A 20089-nucleotide genomic window follows, 5' to 3' on the forward strand; every position below is an offset into this window, starting at 1 on the left:
TGGGTGCTACAAAGCTACAAATCACATAGACTGTTATTTGAAGAAGTAATTGAATCAAAATATAATCAATAAGGGTTTATGTATGATTGCCCACTGCTACCCATGAAATGTCAAAACGATTGGATTGGACGTATACGGAATATTGGAAGTTTTATGGAGAGAAATATGGTAAAAGAATTGGAAAGGGTTCTCCCTTTATTCATTTTTAAAATTAGAGTCACAGGGGTATACTGCTAAAACACTCCATTTAAACAACATTTTGCTTTAAAAAAAATAGACCGGAAGTGTTGAACTGAGGTTGTGTGGGTTATGTGGGTGCACCAGCAAATATGCCAAGTGTATTCCAACAATGTATCCTCACAGCTCTAACTTCACCACTACTCTACCATACCCTATTCTGATAAGTGGCAACAAAGCTGCTGTTGGAAGGGCAGGACTCTGGCATCTTCCCACTGCATTGTAGTTACACTTTCATTAAGCTAGTATTTCACAACATTAAAAAGACCCCAACCCCAACCCCCACTTTAGATGGGAAAGTGTTTAGTTTGTTTAAACTTGCTTAAACAAAATTAACAGGGCAATATAATGGTGCTCACCACAAAGGTTATAGCAAATGTGTGTTGAGCTGTGATACATCCCCCTGCCTGATATGCCACTGCCCATGTCAAAATTGAATCTCTTAATACTGCTACTTACGCATCCTTCTCAAAAAAAAGGGGAAACTGTCTGTTTCAAATAGATGAGGACATCAGTGTGCGTGAATCATGAATGGTGATTTCACACAAAATGCCTAGCTGGAAGTAGCCTGGTACATACATGACAAGATCATTCAGTGTTTTAGCTAAATTGGCTGCAGTTTATTACATTCATCCTAATTTCCATTCCCATAGGCCACCAAAAGCAATCCTTCTTTTTCATTGGCACTTAAGACTTTCAAATAACTACACAGCTAATGCCCAAGGCATGTACCACTGCTCTCTTTTGTAAATGAATTGAAATTGATTTTACATGCACGCACATCAGAGAACTCAACTTTGTGGTGCTCACAGTGTTTGCCATTGCTGTCTTTAAAATAATAAAAAAGGGATTCCAAATCCCCAGCAGAGCAGCCTGCCAGGAAAATACAGAAGGCAAAGTTCGTGTAAAGAATAATAAGTAGAAGTATTTTGTTACCAGAATTTTAAACTTCATTTTAAACTCCCATGCCTAAAGTGTAAAGAGTTCACTACAGAAGAGTTCAGTCTCCATTGCTCTAAATGTAAGATACAGCTCCAAAGAACAATAAACTGGTTTGTCATTATGAGAACAAGCCCTTTGGGCTGGCATTCTCCTCCACTGCTCCTCTTTCCTCCTCCGGTATGACCATGAGGAGATGGAAAGATTTCACTTCTGATTTCAGTTAACTACAGTTTAGCATTACATCTGTGCCCTAATCTGTGATTAATCTTATGATTTGTTGAAACAAAATAATTTCATAAAATGAAAGCGGAAGTGAAAGCTTCCAAATGCCTTCTGACAGTCATGCCAAAGGAGCATTGAAGAGGAAGTATACATACAGTGTTTTATTTATAGTGTCTGCAGAAGACATTTGCTGCCGTCCCTTTCAACAATAAACTATACACGAGTGCTACCCTCCCATCTCACTTTCTCTCAGGAGAAACTGTTGTGAAGTTGTGTCACCTCCCCTTTCACAACAGGGGCGCTGTCCTTGGCTGGTGTGATAAATTTGCTTCTCCCTTCCCACTGCTGGCCCATGAGTCCACCATGGTGGCCATTGGCTCCAGGGCCTGGGCTGAGCTTTTGTGGGAGGTGACTCTGCCTCCAATTTGCTGCCCTGGGCAGTTGCCTGGTTTACCCTCTCATAAATACATCTTTGCAATGCTCATTTCATTGTCTTTTTTGTTTGGCAAGGTGAGGAACACAACAGGTGAACTAGGAGTGACAGAAAGGGATAAAAATGGAAAATGGAAAACTGCAAATCTTCTTATATAAGGCAAAAGCATGAGCACCTAGGACAGCATAAAATACTCAAGCTATTAAAAGTATGGTTTTATTATAATGCATCTATGTTCTTTATAAATTCCATATGAACGTCAAATGATGACGTTCTTTTACTGCTTTTGTTCCTGATGTTTTTAGAGAGTGCCACACTTCTTTTCTATTTGACTAACTTATTTATATTTTTGGAAAATTCTGGTTTTGATTGCAAGTGGCTTTGAATCTTTACCAGAAAGGCAGGATATAAATTCTGAAAACAAACATACAAAACATTTATCGTGCTGAAGTCTCTAGACTTTCACAGGCACTGTGCTCCCACTACATTGGTTCCTAAAAACAATGTCCCCCAAACCATTTTTTTGGGGGGGTGGCATGTTACTTTTAAGCATGGTACGTTTCGAGCAACATACTTTAAAATAATGTGCCACCAACAAATGGACACTTTTAGGAACATAGGCGATTTAGGAACTTAGACAAATCTATCCATTAGCCTTTTTCTGTACAACCAGCATAAAGTCAAAGATTTAAGGAGAGAATAGAACAGGAAGGGTGAACAAAGAAATTCATTTCCTTATCTTATCTTTTATAAGCACTGAGCTTTTGAAAGCATGGCCTTACATCACTTTAAGAATCAATACCTGCTCTTCAGAATGCTAAAAGCAGAGTAATGCAACAGAAGTACATGGTAAGAACAAAAGGAAAGAAGCAATGAAATCGGGAAAACAGTAAATTGCTGTAGGTTCAATGACCAGAGAAAAGGTTCACAAATGCTCCTGCATTTCTATTTTCTCATAGCTCTTTTTTTCCAGGTGTGACTGCTCTCTTGCTGTGAATGTGTTCTCAAATACAGAAAATATTTGACTGGAAGGAAGCAATATCTAACCCTCCAGGCAATGATTACTGAACTCATTTGGTGAAGTGTCCTTATCTTTGACATACAGTGAAATTTTCAGAAGAGTGGCCTATTGACAGCTGACAGAACTAAACTTGGAAATTGTCAAGACAGAGCTACAGAAATCCTGTACACCAAATGCAAAGCACTTTTATGGCAATCAGAATCCGAACACTTAGTGTGATGATGGTAGGAATTCTATGTAACATAAAGCGTAACTTGAACATTCCCAATCAGCCTCTGGGCGTGTTGTTGCCTTACATTTCTTGTGAATGTAGTTTCATGGTGGAGCAACAGAACGTGCTTCCTTCACAACTTTCTGCTTAATACACAGTGGTCTCTGATGGGGATAAAAATGTTGGGGAGAAGCCTTCTGCACATGACTCTTTGTACATTCAAAATGAATGGCTAAACTGGGCTGTACACTGCACGATTAGCAGGCCCTTAACCTGCTACTGCTTTGAACAGTTTTTAAAATTAACATTGAGGGGCATTTTACAAAAAAACAAAGCACCAAACAAATGTTTAAATCAGACAGGCATGCAAGATGCTGGGATAGGAGGGTAGAGAACCTGCTGAAGTAAAGATGCAGGATGAATTATTGATAAAGCTGCATTTACATGGAGTGTATCAACCAAGTCATTTAGAGCAGATTCTTTGAAATTAATGTCATGACTAACTTAGGTCCATTAATTTCAATGTGTCTACTCTGAGTAAACCTTAGTTAACAACAAGTCTATGAATTTTATTACTCTAAGTTGCTTTGATACTCTTTTGAAGAAAAGTACAACAGAGTGAAGACGAAATCAAAGATAAGTTCATGGTTTAATAAACTAACCAGGGTATTTATGTATAAAATAAGTGTCTGCCCTACGAGGCCTCAGAAAACGGGAATAAATTATTATTATGCTGATATGCAATGGAAGGTCGTTCCAAATGAAAGTGCTGACACACTAAAGACCCCATTCCAACACCAGGCAGAACAAATCTCCTGATAGGATGGTATCTGCAGGAAGCTCTATCCTGCAGAACACAGTGATCAACTGGGTATGTAGGGGGCAATGACTGGAAGTAACAGTGTGCATGCCGAAAATGGCTTTGTCATACAAGTGGATTGCTAGATGTTGTGCAATTAGCTTCTGAACCATTAAAAATAGTTCCATGAGCCTGTACATTCCAATGTCAGAGTATTATCTGGAGGGAGCCCATGCCACTTTGCTTACCTGAATCCTTGAGGACAAATGCAGGTGTACCCATTGACAGCATCTACACACAATGCACCATGGCGGCATTTGTGTCCCGCACAGTCATCTTCATCAATTTCACAATGTTTTCCACTGTAGCCAGGCAAGCATTCACATCTGTAACAAGATCAATCAGTGAATCCATAAGCATAAATCAGTGTTCAATTATATCAACAAAAGTGTTTGTGATGTGAAGGTGAAAGTGCTATAGAAACCAAAGCATAAAGGCCACAGCAAACCTCAATATATCTGATGAGAAATAAAGAGTGTTAGTATAGTATTTGTTTTTGCAGCCCATAATAGGAGGCTAGGTGAGTACAAATATTGACTTGAATCCTGAGAAGTGCCAATGGAAGGGGGATATCAGAAAGATGACTGTCACAACAACACCTGGCAGCCCTTAATCTCCCCAAAGCTGCTCCTGAAGGTCAGGGAACCTTCTGAAACTGGGTGGACTGTGTCACTGCAGGTTGACGGGGAATTGCATCACAGCCCACTATACCCAGGAGGGTCCTCCATAGCTCAGGGGAGGCTTTTCAGGGGCTGCAGAGGAGAAAGAGGCAGAAAGGTCCGCATCCTTTCTGCCAGTGCTATTCATATTAAAGTGACAGGAGTCCTATATTGCATTGCATATATATAATTTAAAGTATGATGGGGAATCTCTGCCTGCAGGCAAAACATTGCCCGCTAGATGTTCAAACTTGAGCAGCATGGCTGATTTCACCAAACCACACCCACTTGCTTGACACCTGACATCATATGTGATGTTAGGTATGGGGCAGGTAGAGATGTACATTGGCAATGGAAAACAAGTCTTTGGCTCTACCACCCATCAGCGGATGGAAGGTAAATCTGAAACCTGCCAGATCAGGTGTGCAAGCAAGTTTTCTTGCAGACACACCCAATGCCTACAGAAAGCTAGATTTGGCTCTACTGTCCGTCAGCTGACTTCAAAGTACCCAATCACAAGGCATCACTATGACATCAGGTGACTGACAGGTGGGCACTCCCACCTGCCCGTCAAATTTTGCTCTCTAAGGTAGATCCTAATAAGGATCTGGCCTGTGGAGCCAAAAAGATTCCCCAATTTCTATTTTAACGTGCCAGTAACAAAATAGTGTAAAGATTCTTTGTTAAAGCCATTGTAACTAACTGAAGTTAAACCGTATTCTTTAATAAGTAACCATACATACTAACATCACTGTTTATAGTAATAACCATTTAAAGCAAGTTCTTGGTCATTTAAAGCAGGTCTCTCAAATCGTGAAAACATTTAGATAAACTTCATAATTCCCTCAAGGTAGTGTATAGTGAAGCATTGTATCTTATGGAAATGACAATCACTTAATAAGCCTGCATTTGAACTGTAATTATAATGAAAAGAAGCAATAAATATTTGTTTCTCAGATCTTAATATGAAGATAAAAGAACAAGTTGATGCCATTCCACCACCTTCAGATGGCAACTCATTTCTAGAAAGCAGATTGGAGGATCCAAAGTAACAACAAACATAAGCTATTATATATTTATTACTGTTGTTAAGTTGCTTGTATTAAAGTTGTGTCAGCATTTCCATTATATACCCTATTTTCCGAGGTTTATTACTCAACCATAAAAAATGTGCTCTAGGCTGAAACTTGGCATTCAAGGTCTCAGGCCAGGGGGAGCAAATCTCTCTGGAAATCTAGGCAGTCTCTCAAAATCTTAGACACTATGCTTTGGACTGGCTTGAATGTATTTCAGCCTATAAACCACATTTCAAACCTCCCAGCTGGATGTTGCTGTACAGCTGGAAAATAATAAGCATATCATTCAAACCAGAACAAAAGAGAAACATCCATTACTTCCCCAGTTTAGCATATGTTACATATTTTGGAGATTGTACTTTCGTATACCTCTGAACTCTGGATGTCAACAGCTTATTTAATTCTAATGCTAGCCTCTTTACTTCTAGATTTCCTCCTGCACTGCAAAAAAGACTGGTGCAGAAAGCTGGAAAGAAAGGTGTATTAAGATTAAGAGGAAATATGTGGGATAACTTCATGTCACCTTACTATGTGGTTGTATTTAGCGGCCACAGGAAGTAAGGGCATAAAAGAGACAGAAACTAGACAATCTATAGATATGGAAACTGATTCATCTTATGTTTCATGGGTGTTTAAATAGTACCCAGGGGAAACAGATTTCTAGTCTTTCAATGTATCTGGATTACTAATTTCTAAATTTGTAGTTTGCATCTGTATGTTATATAATGATACACGAAGGTAGTTTTATACACTTCCATTCCTGTAGCCCAAAGCAAGTTAAGACCCTACATATTTCAGAATCAGACTTGTTTTATATGCAGACACCGTAAGCATTTGAAGCTGTATGAATTGTGCTCACTTTCACAGGATAGGTTGTAATCAAGGTAGGGTGGTCCTGTTCCCTATTTGAAGGACCATTGGGTCAAAGTCTGGTTTAAAGATAAAGAACCACTTGAAGGAAGAGCAAGGGCTTGAAGTTGCCTCTCAACAGTTAGAACCTGGACAGCAGCAGCCTGAGAGATAACACAGGTCACAGTTTCCCCTACTATGGTGAGATGTAATATATTTCTGATTATCATAATTATTTCTAAATTTGCATCTATACATTCAAATAATAAAAATCAGTATGTGCTAATTTTATGCAAATTGATGGCCTAGTCTGTTCTTTTTTTATTATGCCTTTTCTATGTTTAAGTAACCACTTAAACCAGAGACATGGTCTTTAAAGTGACCAGCAACAAAAGTAGTTGGTCTTCTCCTTTTTGAATGTGCAAGGAAACACACTACTCCAGTTACAAGTTATTAATTGCTATTACAAAATATTAACTATTATTACAGAGCATAAGCACTTGCTTGATTTGATCAACAGGGAAGCATAAGGCTGGCTCAGATATTAGCTCTTCTACTCCCCTCATTGCAGGTAAGTTGTTACTAGGCCGTATAGGGCTTTAAAGGTTAAAACCAGCACCTTAAACCTGATCCTGTACTCCACCGGGAGCCAGTGCAGCTGGTATAGTACCGGGTGAATGTGATCTCGCAGCGAAGACCCCATAAGGAGTCTCGCCGCGGCATTCTGCACCCGCTGGAGTTTCTGGGTCAGTCTCAAGGGCAGCCCCACGTAGAGCGAGTTACAATAATCCAGTCTGGAGGTGACCGTCGCATGGATCACAGTGGCTAGGTCAGAGCGAGAGAGATAAGGGGCCAACTGCTTAGCTTGGCGGAGATGAAAAAATGCCGCCTTTGTTATAGCTGTAATCTGCGCCTCCATGGAGAGGGAGGTATCGAAGATTACACCCAAACTCTTAACGGACGGTGCTGGCACTAATTGCACCCCCGCAAGAGATGGGAGGTGTCCCCTCAATCCCATATCGTCCCGCCCCAGCCAGAGGACCTCTGTCTTCGAAGGATTTAACTTCAACCGCTTCCAGACATCTGGTCAGTGTGTCTGGGGCCGAGTCAGGATGGCCATCCATCAACAGATAGAGTTGGGTGTCATCAGCATACTGATGGCAACCCAGCCCAAAACTCCGGACAAGCTGGGCGAGGGGGCACATAAAGATGTTAAAAAGCATCGGAGAGAGAATCGCACCCTGAGGCACTCCACACACCAAGGAGTGGCACGATGACAATTCCCCCCCCAAGCGCCACCAGAGAGAAACGAGCGCAGCCATTGAAGGACTGTGCCCTGGATCCCCCACGTCGGCAAGGCGGTGGTCCAGGAGTTCGTGTCAAAGGCTGCTGACAGATCTAGAAGAATCAGCAGCCCCGACCCGCCTCGATCCAGCTGCCTGCGGAGATCATCTGTTAGGGCGACCAGAGCCGTCTCGGTTCTTCTACCACCTCTATTGCTGTTTTATTTCCTGTAATTTCATTTTTTTTTAATTTTAATGTTATTGCAAGTCACCTTGGAATTTTTAAACTGGAAATGTGGCTTATAATTTTAAATAATGAAAGAATAAATAAAAATGAAATGAATACCTAGGGAACATGTGTTAAAAAATCAGGTAACCTATAGGTTTTCAACAGCATGCAATTCTCCCTCTGCATTTTCTGAACTCAGCAGCCTTTGTGAAGGTGCTACCTGGAACTATTTGGTGGAACACTAAAACCTTCTGCTAAATCCTCCCTAAGGACCTGCCTTTTCAGCATGTCTGAGAGCACTTATCATTATTCCCCATTTTCCTATGAATAGTGTATCTCTTTTCTCTTTCTTTTGGCTTACCTCACAATCTAATGATTTCATGCTCTTTTGACAAGTTTGTACACCATCAGCTCTCCATTATAATCTCCATCCACAGCCTATATACCTGATCCTGCACTCATTCACATCACATAAACATCTACAAAACATTAGAAATCAGGAACAATTGTCTGAAGGCACTAATTCAGAATTCTATTGCCGTTCAGAACAATAATTCTGTAATTAATCATCTCTGGAACACAAAAAAAGCAAGTTGGAGATCTGGGACTATTCTTTCTCAAAAATGTAGCAAATATATAGCAAAACAGCTCAGCAATGCTTCAGGCACACTGGCATGCAAACGGTATCCATCATAAGATGCTATGGGAGGAAATAGCAGCATTTAATCCTGTTGCTTTATCGATCCCTCTTGTCCTAATATAAAGTGATGTAATAATGAACGATGTGCAGGTCCCTATTCAAAGCTGCTATGGATCACTTTTATGATGTGTATTGGCTATCACAGTAATGATAGAACCACCACTTTTCTTGGAAGAGCTGTATTAAATCAGTGCTTTATTCTGTCAGGTAGTAATTCCAAGCTCCAGAATAATAAAGATTATTTATAACAATACTCTAATACGTACATTCTGGGCAATTGGAACAACAGGTTTATTTCTGTGAGAGATGAATTCAGTTAGTTAACTGTATATACGGCTCTGGACATTTTTGCGGAGAATGACACAGAAATTCTTAAAATAAAAATGAACAAATTGCAATTAATTATGTAGAGGGGGCAATTATATATATATATATTTAAATGCCCCCTTTCAATAATCACAGCTAAAAGTGATCCAAAATATGTTAGTGCAGCAAAATACTTCAAATTATTGCTTTCACTTCCCTAGGTGCTGATTTTCCCCACCTTGTGTTACTGCATTTGTTTTGTTACTGCTGAGTAAGTATTCCCCTCCCCCAAGTAACTACTAATCACAGTAGAAACTAATTACCAGATTTCCTTTATCTCCATAAATGGTGACATCATGCTATGCAGGGATAATTGAAACGGTAATATTTAACTTACCATTCTTTCTTCGCTTTGAAGAGGATTATAGTTCAAGATTCTCTGTTAAGTGCTACTGTGGAATTCCAAAGCTAGTTTTTGTGGACCTCGCTTTAGAGTTGTGCCATTATTTTTGGAAATTTATTTCCATCTCTCTAACTATATTTCAATCTAGATTACCTTCGGTTTGCCTTTGATTCGATGCCTGCTATGCTCAAATGCATCTTGTTCCAAAACTAAGAATACTGAATTTGCTATTTCCCCAGCCACCATTGTTCTCCAACAGCAGTGAGTACATGGCATGGTAGGTTATGCATGCTGCCCTCTAATGCTCAAAGACAGGAAACACAGATCTTTGTCTGTTACTTGCTCTCCTCCTCCTCTGGATCAATTTCTTGTCTTGACTCAGAGCAGGAATGTGTGTGCACTCCCAATTCTTCTACTCCTCCTCAGGTTTGTATAGCTTGTCATAAAATGGACTGGTCAAAAGGAGGAGGGAAACAAGGAATGGACAAACATATGTGTTATCTGACTTCTGAAACAAGATGGAGGCTTTACCCACCACACCATGTGTTTAACACCTCTGAGAAACACCTTTCAGGTGAGAACAGTTCCATTTCCTGATGCTGTTCTTCAGATGCATTCTGTCCGGAGATGCTGTTCTTCAGATGCATTCTGTCCGGAGAAAACAAACAAGAGTGCTCTGACACAGAGCTTGAAAGTGCTGACTGGGCGTGGAAAATGTGGACAAAAGTTAAGTGTGAATAAGTCCAGAGATGGAGAGATTCGGTGGCTACAATGATATAAAAGGCAACATTGGCAGCACCAAGAGTGGTGAGATGAGAATGACTGTAAAGGAGATTCCGTGTCAAATTAAATTGGAAAAAGCAGGATCAAAGTGCAGACTCCTCTTTTCACTTCATCCTCACATGTGGAATTCCATAGGCATTTCTCGAAAACAACACTCAAGGGAATTTTGTTAATTAGGATACATGCTCCCCCATGTAGTTTACAATGGCCCATTCTGAAACTATCAATATGTGTTTGCTTACCTGTATTCTTTGTCAAAAGAGATACATTTGGAGTCATGTTTGCAAGGATTTAGCTCTGGGACACAGTGGTTGATCACCTCATCACATAGCTCCCCTGGGGTAGAAACAAATTAAGAGGGCTTTAAAAACAACTCTGATGTGAGACATTGGTTGATTTTCTTGAACTATCGTGGAAAAAGGTTTAGGGACAAATGGCCATTGAAGAATAACAGATTAATGCAAAGGTCTGATGGTGTGCGGACCAAAGAAAAGTGAACCCACAAACTGTTGAACAAGCTGAATCTTGAGGCACAGATTAAGGGCTTATCCACACTTACTGTTCCTCTGTGCTTTCAAGGTGCAGTTCGCTCTCTAAAGCTCTATGTCAGAGTGATATTTTCTTCTTCTTCAGTGCTTTCCTTGTGAAAACCCAATCTTTGTCGCTGAATTGGAGCAAACAGCAATTTGGGGTTTCAGTGGATTGCGTTTGCTCCAATGCAGCTGTAAAGAGTGGGCTTTTGTGGGGGGAAAGCTGGGGCAAAACAATAAGCTGTCAAACATGAACCTGGAATGTCCAGACATGCATGGAAGTCAGAGCAACAGTAAGCATGGATGAGCCTTTATTGTGGCCTAAGCCTTTCTGGACAAGATGAAGAGGCATCTGATGAAGTGTTATCAGGCCACAATAAACCTGTTTGCCCAAGGTGCCACAAAAGTAAGTTGTTTTTGTTGCAACACACTGCCACAGCTGCCCTCGGGATTTGGAGCAGCTCACTACCTCACACCAATAATTATATCCATTTCAGTGAACAGGTTTTACAACAGGATAGAGAGTAATATCACATACACTGTTCCTTGCTTTGGCACAACATTAAGCTTTAACTGGTACTTGACCACATGACAAGGTCCCTGGATCCAGCAGCAAAGAGAACTAGTGACTCATTTATTAACATGTGGAGTAACATTATTGCTGCAAAAATGTTTTGAACAAAGCACTAACTTTCATTTAGAGCCAATGTTTTATTTTTCCTGCAAGAATATTGTAAGTTTATTCAAAATGGTAAAAATAGTCTATTTTGTAATGCTAAACAGATTGAAGACTTCATATGATTTATAAACATCTACTAAAAGAGCACAGAACCTCCTGAACCCAAATAATATACTGTCTTCTAGGTAATATGGCCCTCAAGGGCAAGGAATAGTTCAGCTGGTTTTAGTTATTACCTGTTCAGTCTAAGGTCTAATTTTGTATTTTTAACTACTAATAATGAACAGATCCACAATGTTCAAATCCAGCCCTATTTGGTTACACTTCTGTAACTTAGACTTGAGATATTGCCCATGGAGGATGCAAAACCCTTTTTGTATATGTAATATCTGGTTTATTAAACCCTTATAACATATTTGTTCCAGAAGTCTACTGAGCAGTCTGAGCCACAATGTAAAATTGCACAGATAAGTCCTATATATGTAGATAGCCCAACATGCATTTCAAACACATAACTGTCTCTAAATAGCCACAACAAAAGCTTCCACTGGCAAAAATGAAGCTGTAAATATGCAAACAGATCAGAGTCAATTCCATATTTTGCTATATATTCAGCTTAATGGCAAAACTCATTACTGGAGGGAAAAACCAAACAATAACATCCTACAATATTACTAGTACTTATGGCTAAAGCACTGTACACTCACAAGCCTGTGCTAAGTGTCTGTTGTAAATGATGCCAAAAGGAATTGAACAAAGTCAGAACCACATGGGGTTCCCCTAACTATAAATAATTTATGGCACTCACCTTGCTTGAAGGGAGGGGAGCAGTGTTAACTCAAGTCAGATTCAGGGGAATGACCAAATGAGTATTCAAAAAGTATATGGTTGTGTATAGTTACAGCACAACTCAACCACTTTCATAACTTGCTGCTGTTCCCAGCAGACACTCCAAAGTGCTAGGCCTATTGCATATCAACCTGGGATTTTCTTACAAAAGAGGGGAAATCAGTTTGGGGTATACTGGAACAGTTATAAATCCAGCTGACACCTGTTCAGTTCTGCAGAGAATGCCAAACCAGAGAGTTTTCTTTTCTAAATCAGGACAGTGCATATTATCTTGTGTACAGCACCTAGTTATGTTGGATGCTTCGGCAATAATAATTATTTATATTGTCTAAGCACATGGGGGGGGGACCACAAAGCATGAATTTATGCTGGCATTGCAGATTTGTTATAATGGAACTGCATTCAAATACTAAAACAAATGTTTGGAGACTGGGGAATCCAGGCAATTTTCAGAGCATCACAGCTACAAAGTGGTAGAACCATTTTACCAAGAATTGGCACCTGTCAATAATGGCCCAGGCCTTCTAATAGTTTTAAGGATCTCACAACTTATTATGAAACTGAGAACTTTGCTAAAACTGAAATTGAATTTTTCTAGTACCAATGAGTTGTAGTAAATATCTTATATTTTGTCTGTTGGCCAAACATATGAAGCTTAATTTTATTCAACAAGTCATCCTTCACTAACAGACAGAACTACTGGGCCATGACCAATCTCTCCTACATTTGAAATCTTCATTTAAAGAATAAAGAGGCAGGTTCAGATAAATAATTAAATTATATGCCATCATTTTTCTCCACTGATATCATTTATTCCCTGAGCCCACACCAGGCTGGAAATCACTATAATAAATTCAAGTGTAATTAAGAACACAATTCTATACCCATTGATTCAATGAAGCTTCCTTCCAAGTAGGTAGAAGATTGTAGTCTCAATGTCATATTTAGTAGCCAACTAATACACTTTTAGAAAAATGACTTTTAGCAAAATTAAAGCAGTGCTACTTACTCCTCAAATTTGTCAAGCCCAAAAGTAATTTCTGAAAGAAAATCTTAAGAATTTTGTATTTTCCCAGACCATATGTCATCCCTATGCCTCTACAAGAAAGCTTCTTCCTGATATATAAAAGATATGAGCTACCATCTAGTTCCTTGCTCTGCCCAACTACAAGACCTAAATCTGCCATTTTAATTATGCAATAAGCAAGAAATCTAACCTTACTTCTATCATTTCCACAGTAACTGAGCTGCTTACCACATCGTCTCCAATGTGCTTATCCACATGGAACTGTGGGGTAATTTGGGCACATGAATATTAAACCTACAGATTCACAGCATGAAGCTTAATTCTTGTTCCTGAATCACTTCTCAATGACATCACATTTCCTCATCTCAACTTTTGCATGTAAACTAAAACATATAAGCTAGAATTTTTTAATTTATTATTATCACCTCCATTTTTTCATCATTATATTTTATTTGTAAAGCTTTGAAAATTACAAAATACTGTGTAATACATTTTTTAAAACAGAATTCTCTGCCTCTGGGCTAATTCTTTGCCTCATGTGTCATAAAAGTTTTTTTAATTGCATTGCTTGAAATAAAAAGTATCTTTTTCAGTACCATACCAAACTGAACAAGAAACCTAAAATGTAATTTACTTGACATACAAAATTATATTTTGGCATGTGCTAGCATCCCCTAATGTACTAATATTTTCATATTTTGCATTTTTTAATGCAACAACAACCACTCTTCACCCTAATGTTCCAGAGCAGGTTACAACATTAAAACAGTTTAAAGTAGCTTAAATTTAAAATAATATATGTAACAAACGTTATCATGCACTGGATTAATGTGTGAATGACATTCCTAGTTGCACACTAGGATCCTTTAGCGCTGCTTTGTCTTATTTTTTTATTTAAGAGTCTCCACCCGTACGTCAGAATCTGGTTGCCACCAAATCCCTGTAAGCTGGGATGGTGGTACAAGGTGGATGTTGGAACTGAAAGCACAAAGGTCAAAAAAGCAGGATGCTGAGGTCTGCTTTGAATCCAGTGCTATGACTATGGGAGAAGTCAGAAACTCTTGGAATGTAAAGCTGGAGAACCTTTCCCAGTAGACTCCAGTTGCATATATGTGTAAATAAGCCATATATCATGAAGACACCAGAAGCTCTGTTGTGCCTCATTGTTCAGAAACATAGACTCTGGGTTAAAGCGAGCCTGCAACCCCTGGAATCTCGTGCTGTTCAGAGATTGGGGTGACATGTAACAATATGTTAATACAGTGGTACCTCGGGTTAAGTACTTAATTCGTTCCGGAGGTCCGTTCTTAACCTGAAACTGTTCTTAACCTGAAGCACCACTTTGGTACCTCCTGCTGCTGCCGCGACGCCAGAGCACGATTTCTGTTCTCATCCTGAAGCAACGTTCTTAACCTGAAGCGTATGTAACCCAAGGTACCACTGTACTGACTCATCCTGACCTCCTATGACTCCAGAACTAAGGCAGCTAAACAACAAGCTAACATAGAAACAATCTCCATGGAGCTGGTTTCATTTAATTATTTTGCCAATTTACCACAATGGAATTACCACATCAGAATACATGCCATTTGTTTCATGCCACATTCAATGTTTTAAACCCATAATCTGAATCATATTGTTAACTTGTTCAGTGGAAGGGGAAACTACTGGGTGTACCAACAACTTTTTTAAAAAACCAAATTTCCTTCCAATTTTAATAGCTGATTGGTTAAGGTAAAGCCAAATACCATATGTTCTGTATTTCCATTGCCTGAATATAGGACACTCCTTACATTTGTTTTTAATATTAATTATAATAAGAAATAGGACATGGAAAATATTTTCAGCTTTATTCAGAAACATCTTGTGCAGAGCCCAAAGCTGGGGGGGGGGGATATTGAAAGGCAACTCCCCGCCCCAAAAAGGCAGGAATAAAATGAGCATTATACAATTGGCTAACATTTGCAACCACCTAAAGAAAAAAATAGCATAAAGTTGCAAAACAGTAGGCACCACGTTCATATATTTACTAGGACTTGTGGAAACAATCTTTGGCAAGGTTTTTTTCCTTTAGCAATGTATATGCAGTGGGCAATGTTGCCACATAAAAGCATTAAAGCAGCTCTGCTACATCAGACCCAGAGTTCATGTAGTCCTGCAGCCCAAAGCAAGCAAAATGCTTCAGGGAAACCCACTACTGGGTTATGAAGCCAAAAATCATTATTTAGGGTACATTACTACTATATTATGATTTGGATTTGATATAGAAGAAGAGTTTGGATTTGATATCCCGCTTTATCACTACCCTACGGAGTCTCAAAGCGGCTAACAATCTCCTTTCCCTTCCTCCCCCACAACAAACACTCTGTGAGGTGAGTGAGGCTGAGAGACTCAGAGAAGTGTGACTGGCCCAAGGTCACCCAGCAGCTGCATGTGGAGGTTACACTGCAAAGTAAAGGGTGTGCCACTTCTAGGCACATAATCTTTCCAAGGTATTTCCATAATCAAACAAGGTCACAAAAAGTAACAAAACAAGAACTCAACACAGACTAAAAGATTAAGTAACAGAAGAGGTTTTTTATATCAAAGGCATTTTTATTGGTTTCATATTTAGTCACTAGGGATAAAATCTTGACCATGTTTAAGCCAAAAAGAGATTCTTCCAGTGGAATTTTGCAGTAATTTTAGCATCTGTCTATCAAATGGCAATATACTCCAGAAGAAACCTACAAACTGCCAGACCATTCTTAACTTTTAGGCATGAGAAACCAGCCATGCTTGTAAGGATGACATAATTCCCTGAGAACTGAATTGGTACCACTTCAGATATTACTGGTGGTAAAATTGTTCAGCTGTAATATTTTTAAATAAGGTTGAAACAGTATTTGACCCTATTTTTATTCAGCTGTGTGATCATGCTCAGCTGTAATGGGGGGAAGCCTTCCTAGATTATGTGCAAAATTAACCTACATACTGCTTTTAGACAATGTAGGTTTCATATTTCACTGAATTATACCTTACTTTCTCTTTTCCAAGCTATATTATCCAACCTTTAGTGTATTTCATCTAAATTCCAAGACACTTCTACAATCACTCTCTTTTGGGAGGAAAAAAATCAAATATACAACTATACAAAGAATATACAAATGAATTCAAAACTCTTTTGAGAATCAGTACAGGAAATAGCTCTAAGCTGCACACAAGTCACAAGGCAGTAATAAAATTCTGTTTCCCTAGTATGATCAAAATAGATTTTCTTGAAATAGAAAGCAATAATCTCTGAACCTAAATATCCATTCATTTCTGAGCAGCACACTTGAAATAATGAAGACAAACATGCAAGCAGGTAAACAAACCCCAGTGAGCTTTGTTATAGACTTAAGTGGAAGATGACTGAAAATCTTCCCCGCAGACTGACTTTTTGTGCCAAGAGCTTTAGATTTGAGCTATTCTGAGCAGAGACAGAAGTAACTCAATGAAAGCCACTATCAACGCTGAAATCCCATCCTAAGCCCCTGTTCAAAATTATTTCCAGCGAGTCTGTTGAGATGCAGTATCCCCATCTCACATCAAATGCTTGAAAACACCATTTTGCTTATTTCAAGATGAGAGGAAAGATGCTGTTTTGTTTGTTTCAATTTTTTTATCCTTTATATATAGAAAGCAAAACTATAAAGTAAAACTAAATGGATAAAAATTAGATATAACACAAAAATAACTACTGACTCAAAGCATCAGTTACTAACTTCTCCTCTTGGAGCTCCAGCAAGTTTCTGGCAGAAAGATGGTTAAAAGCCACAATTAGTTTTCGTTCAAGTGTAAGGTTTTTTTCCCAGCCAACCATTTACAAAAGCATCCCAAAAGGGCCCCAAACAACATTTTAAGAGTTTGGGAAATTTTAGATTTACTTACCAAGCCGCTCAAACCTGATACTTATTAAATCCCATGATATGTAATACACTCCAGCTTACAAGGAGCCTTTCACTAAGTGTCTGATGCTCAGAGAGTAGCAAGACCAGTTCACATTTTCATGGTTTATAAGAGCGTAGATATTTTCTTACCACTGCACAGTGAATATAAGCAGTTATGATTTGGTGGCTTGTATTCTTAGATCCTTGGGCAAATACCTTATATATTTGCTTACCTGTATAATTAGGGAGGCAGAGGCAGGCATAATTGTTTACTCCATCCATGCAAGTTGAGTTGTTCTCGCAATCATTATCTTCACAGTCATCTGGATTACTTTCACATTTTTCACCCTCAAATCCAATAGGGCAGGAACAACTTTTAATAGAAGAGTAAACAAGACAGAAAGACTAATTTACATTTCAGACTGAAATAAGTTGGTAGCATAAACAGCACAAACTAGTTTTGCACGTGTTGACCACTAAAGGTCATCAGTATTGAACGAAGAGGGTTGGCACCCATGAAAGGTCCCCAATATGAACTATTGACAGAATCCAGCAATATCCAGCACTGAAGGTTCCTAATAACCACATCTGAAAACCTGGCTATAAGCCAGGCTTCAAAATTATTTGCTGGCCGTATGTCGGAAAGCCAATAACAGAGACTCTCTGGACCGGACAGAAATGGGTAAAGCAGATATAAAAGGCCAGAGATTCAGGAGGGAGGGGCAGAATTGCAGTGGGCGATGAGGTAAGTGAACAGGGAAAAAGGTGTCTGTTTTGCAAGCTGAATTGTAAGAGGGAAGAGCAGGAGGCAGGCTGTTTTATGCTGCAGAGAGAGTCAGTGTTTGGGCTCTCTTTGAATCGGAGGCTGCAGCAATGGAAGAAACAGGACCCCTTTGGAATGTAATGCTCTGCACTCTATCTAGGCTCAGCTTGTATATATGTGTAAATAAACCATAAATCATAAACCAAAGTCTCTGCTGTCCCTTATTGTACAAAAGAAAACACAGACTCTGGTGAGTGTGCCTGGTACCCCTGGTACCACAGCTCAGAGATTGTGGTGGTGTGTAACAATACTAGAGAGAGCTGTTTTAGTAATCTGCTTGGTCGGGGAGCCTATTTAGGCTGAAAAGTGAGTTAAAAGTGAGGTAAAAATACTTTAAAAAACAATAAAAATTGTATGATTAGTAGCCACCATTAATTACATCTTTTTACATGTGACTGTGAATGCATGTTTGTGTAATAACTGAGAACAGGAATAATACTGAATTATGTTTTATTTATTTTCTAACTCAAGTCTATAGCAGCTCACCAGTAACAGGCAACACAACAAAAAAAGACAGCAATGTTTTAAATATGTGATTTCTGGAACATTTTAAGCAGTTCACTTCTTTATATATAAAAATATCCACATACCACAGTTTCACTATAAGAAGCATGAAATTTGTTTGTAATTATACATACCACAATTTAAATTTTTTAATTTTTTTTTTTAAAAATTAAAAATGCAATTAAGAGGGTAGATTCACAGAAACCCTCCCTCACACAATATGTAGAAAAGTAACAAGTACCGGTAAGTTGCCCTCCTTTGCCCTCAAATGTGTGAGAACTACCCCTTCTTATGATGCGGAAGCATTAAAAAAATGCAGCCCATCACTTGAGTATATTCTAGGACAGGAGAGGGTAACATATGGCCTTTCAAACGTTCTTCCCATCACTCCCAGCCAGAATGCTCAATGGCCGGTAACGATGGGAGCTTTAATTCAGCAAGATCTGAGGCCAAATTTAGTAATCCCTGATCTTGAAAGCTACAGTATGTGTTGTGTACACTGGAGTCTGTGTGCTTCCTATGCAAAAAGCCTGAGGTGGGAAAACCCTAAATAAAATATGTAGCTGGATAAAGGAACAAACAAAGAATAAAAAGCAGAGGCAGGCAATTTTGTAGAAGTCAACATTGCTGAGTCAAAAGTATCTGCTTATTTCATATTCATGAACAACAAAAAAGGGACAAGTGGTCTCTCCTGAGCCAAAGGAGCAACTTTTCTTTTTAAAGTATAAGGACAAAGTAGTACACAACTATACAGCATGACAACACAAAACTTGGATACTTGCAGACCATATGCCCCCCAAATAATAAAAGAACCATAAAAGCAATTTGAACTGATTGTGCAGAACAGCTCCTGACACTTCTCATCCCACACTCACCACTCATAGGTCATAATAGCTGGAAGGGACAGGGATATATCTTTAGAAGGGATGACTGAAAACAAACTGCTTGAATCAATTCTACTTAAAGCACACTAAATCAGTATGAAATATTTTCTTTGCCTGTCTTTTACCTCATTAGTACCAATAAAAAACGTCCTCTTTCTGACCCTTTGGTGATACTCAGGATCACATGAGGCAGATAAGGGAAGACAGGAAGAGCTGGCACAGCATCTTTTGTAGCCAAGAAAGGGGATGGGGGGAGTAGGATAAAAGAACTCTAATTAAATAAAGTGATCCATTCATCATGTCTCCCGTTTCCATTACAAAACCCCATTTTTCAGGGCTTTATAACTCAGCCATAAAAATGTGCTCTAGGCTGCAACTTGGCACACAAGGTCTCAGTTTGGGAGCACAGATTCATTCTTTCATTTGAAAAGAAAAGAAAAATGAGAAGCCTGTACTAGCTTCTTTTATTGTCTATTTCTGTATGCCACATTCTGACTAGAACAGGTGATGTTTACAATAAACAGTATACTACTAATAAGGACTGGCAATAACACAACACTGTTCAAACAATATGCATTTCCATCATTAGCATACAACATTCAAGCTATAGTTATAAACTCAGGAACCATATCTTTGTTTAAAAAAAGACAGAAAAAGAAGAGAGAACTT

At 38.9% G+C, this 20089-nt stretch overlaps 1 protein-coding gene and 1 long non-coding RNA gene across 3 annotated transcripts in view; one reads left to right on the forward strand and one right to left on the reverse strand.

The window, feature by feature from the left end:
* SLIT3 (slit guidance ligand 3) overlaps positions 1-20089 on the reverse strand; it is a 413252-nt gene that overhangs the window by 31155 nt on the left and 362008 nt on the right. For both annotated transcript variants that reach the window (XM_082212998.1, XM_082212997.1), the window contains exons 28-30: positions 17443-17582; positions 10456-10549; positions 4114-4251 (exon numbers count right to left, since the gene is read on the reverse strand). In XM_082212998.1, the coding sequence (XP_082069124.1) occupies positions 4114-4251; positions 10456-10549; positions 17443-17582 (372 nt within the window). The remainder of the gene's footprint in view (positions 1-4113; positions 4252-10455; positions 10550-17442; positions 17583-20089) is intronic.
* Positions 7001-10052, forward strand: LOC309526812. The gene is made up of 3 exons (XR_014216947.1): positions 7001-7080; positions 9249-9298; positions 9579-10052. It is a non-coding gene; the product is annotated as an uncharacterized lncRNA (long non-coding RNA).

This window comes from Podarcis vaucheri (genome assembly GCF_965113315.1).
Source record: "Podarcis vaucheri genome assembly, chromosome: 2".
Taxonomy (NCBI): Eukaryota; Metazoa; Chordata; class Lepidosauria; order Squamata; family Lacertidae; genus Podarcis; species Podarcis vaucheri.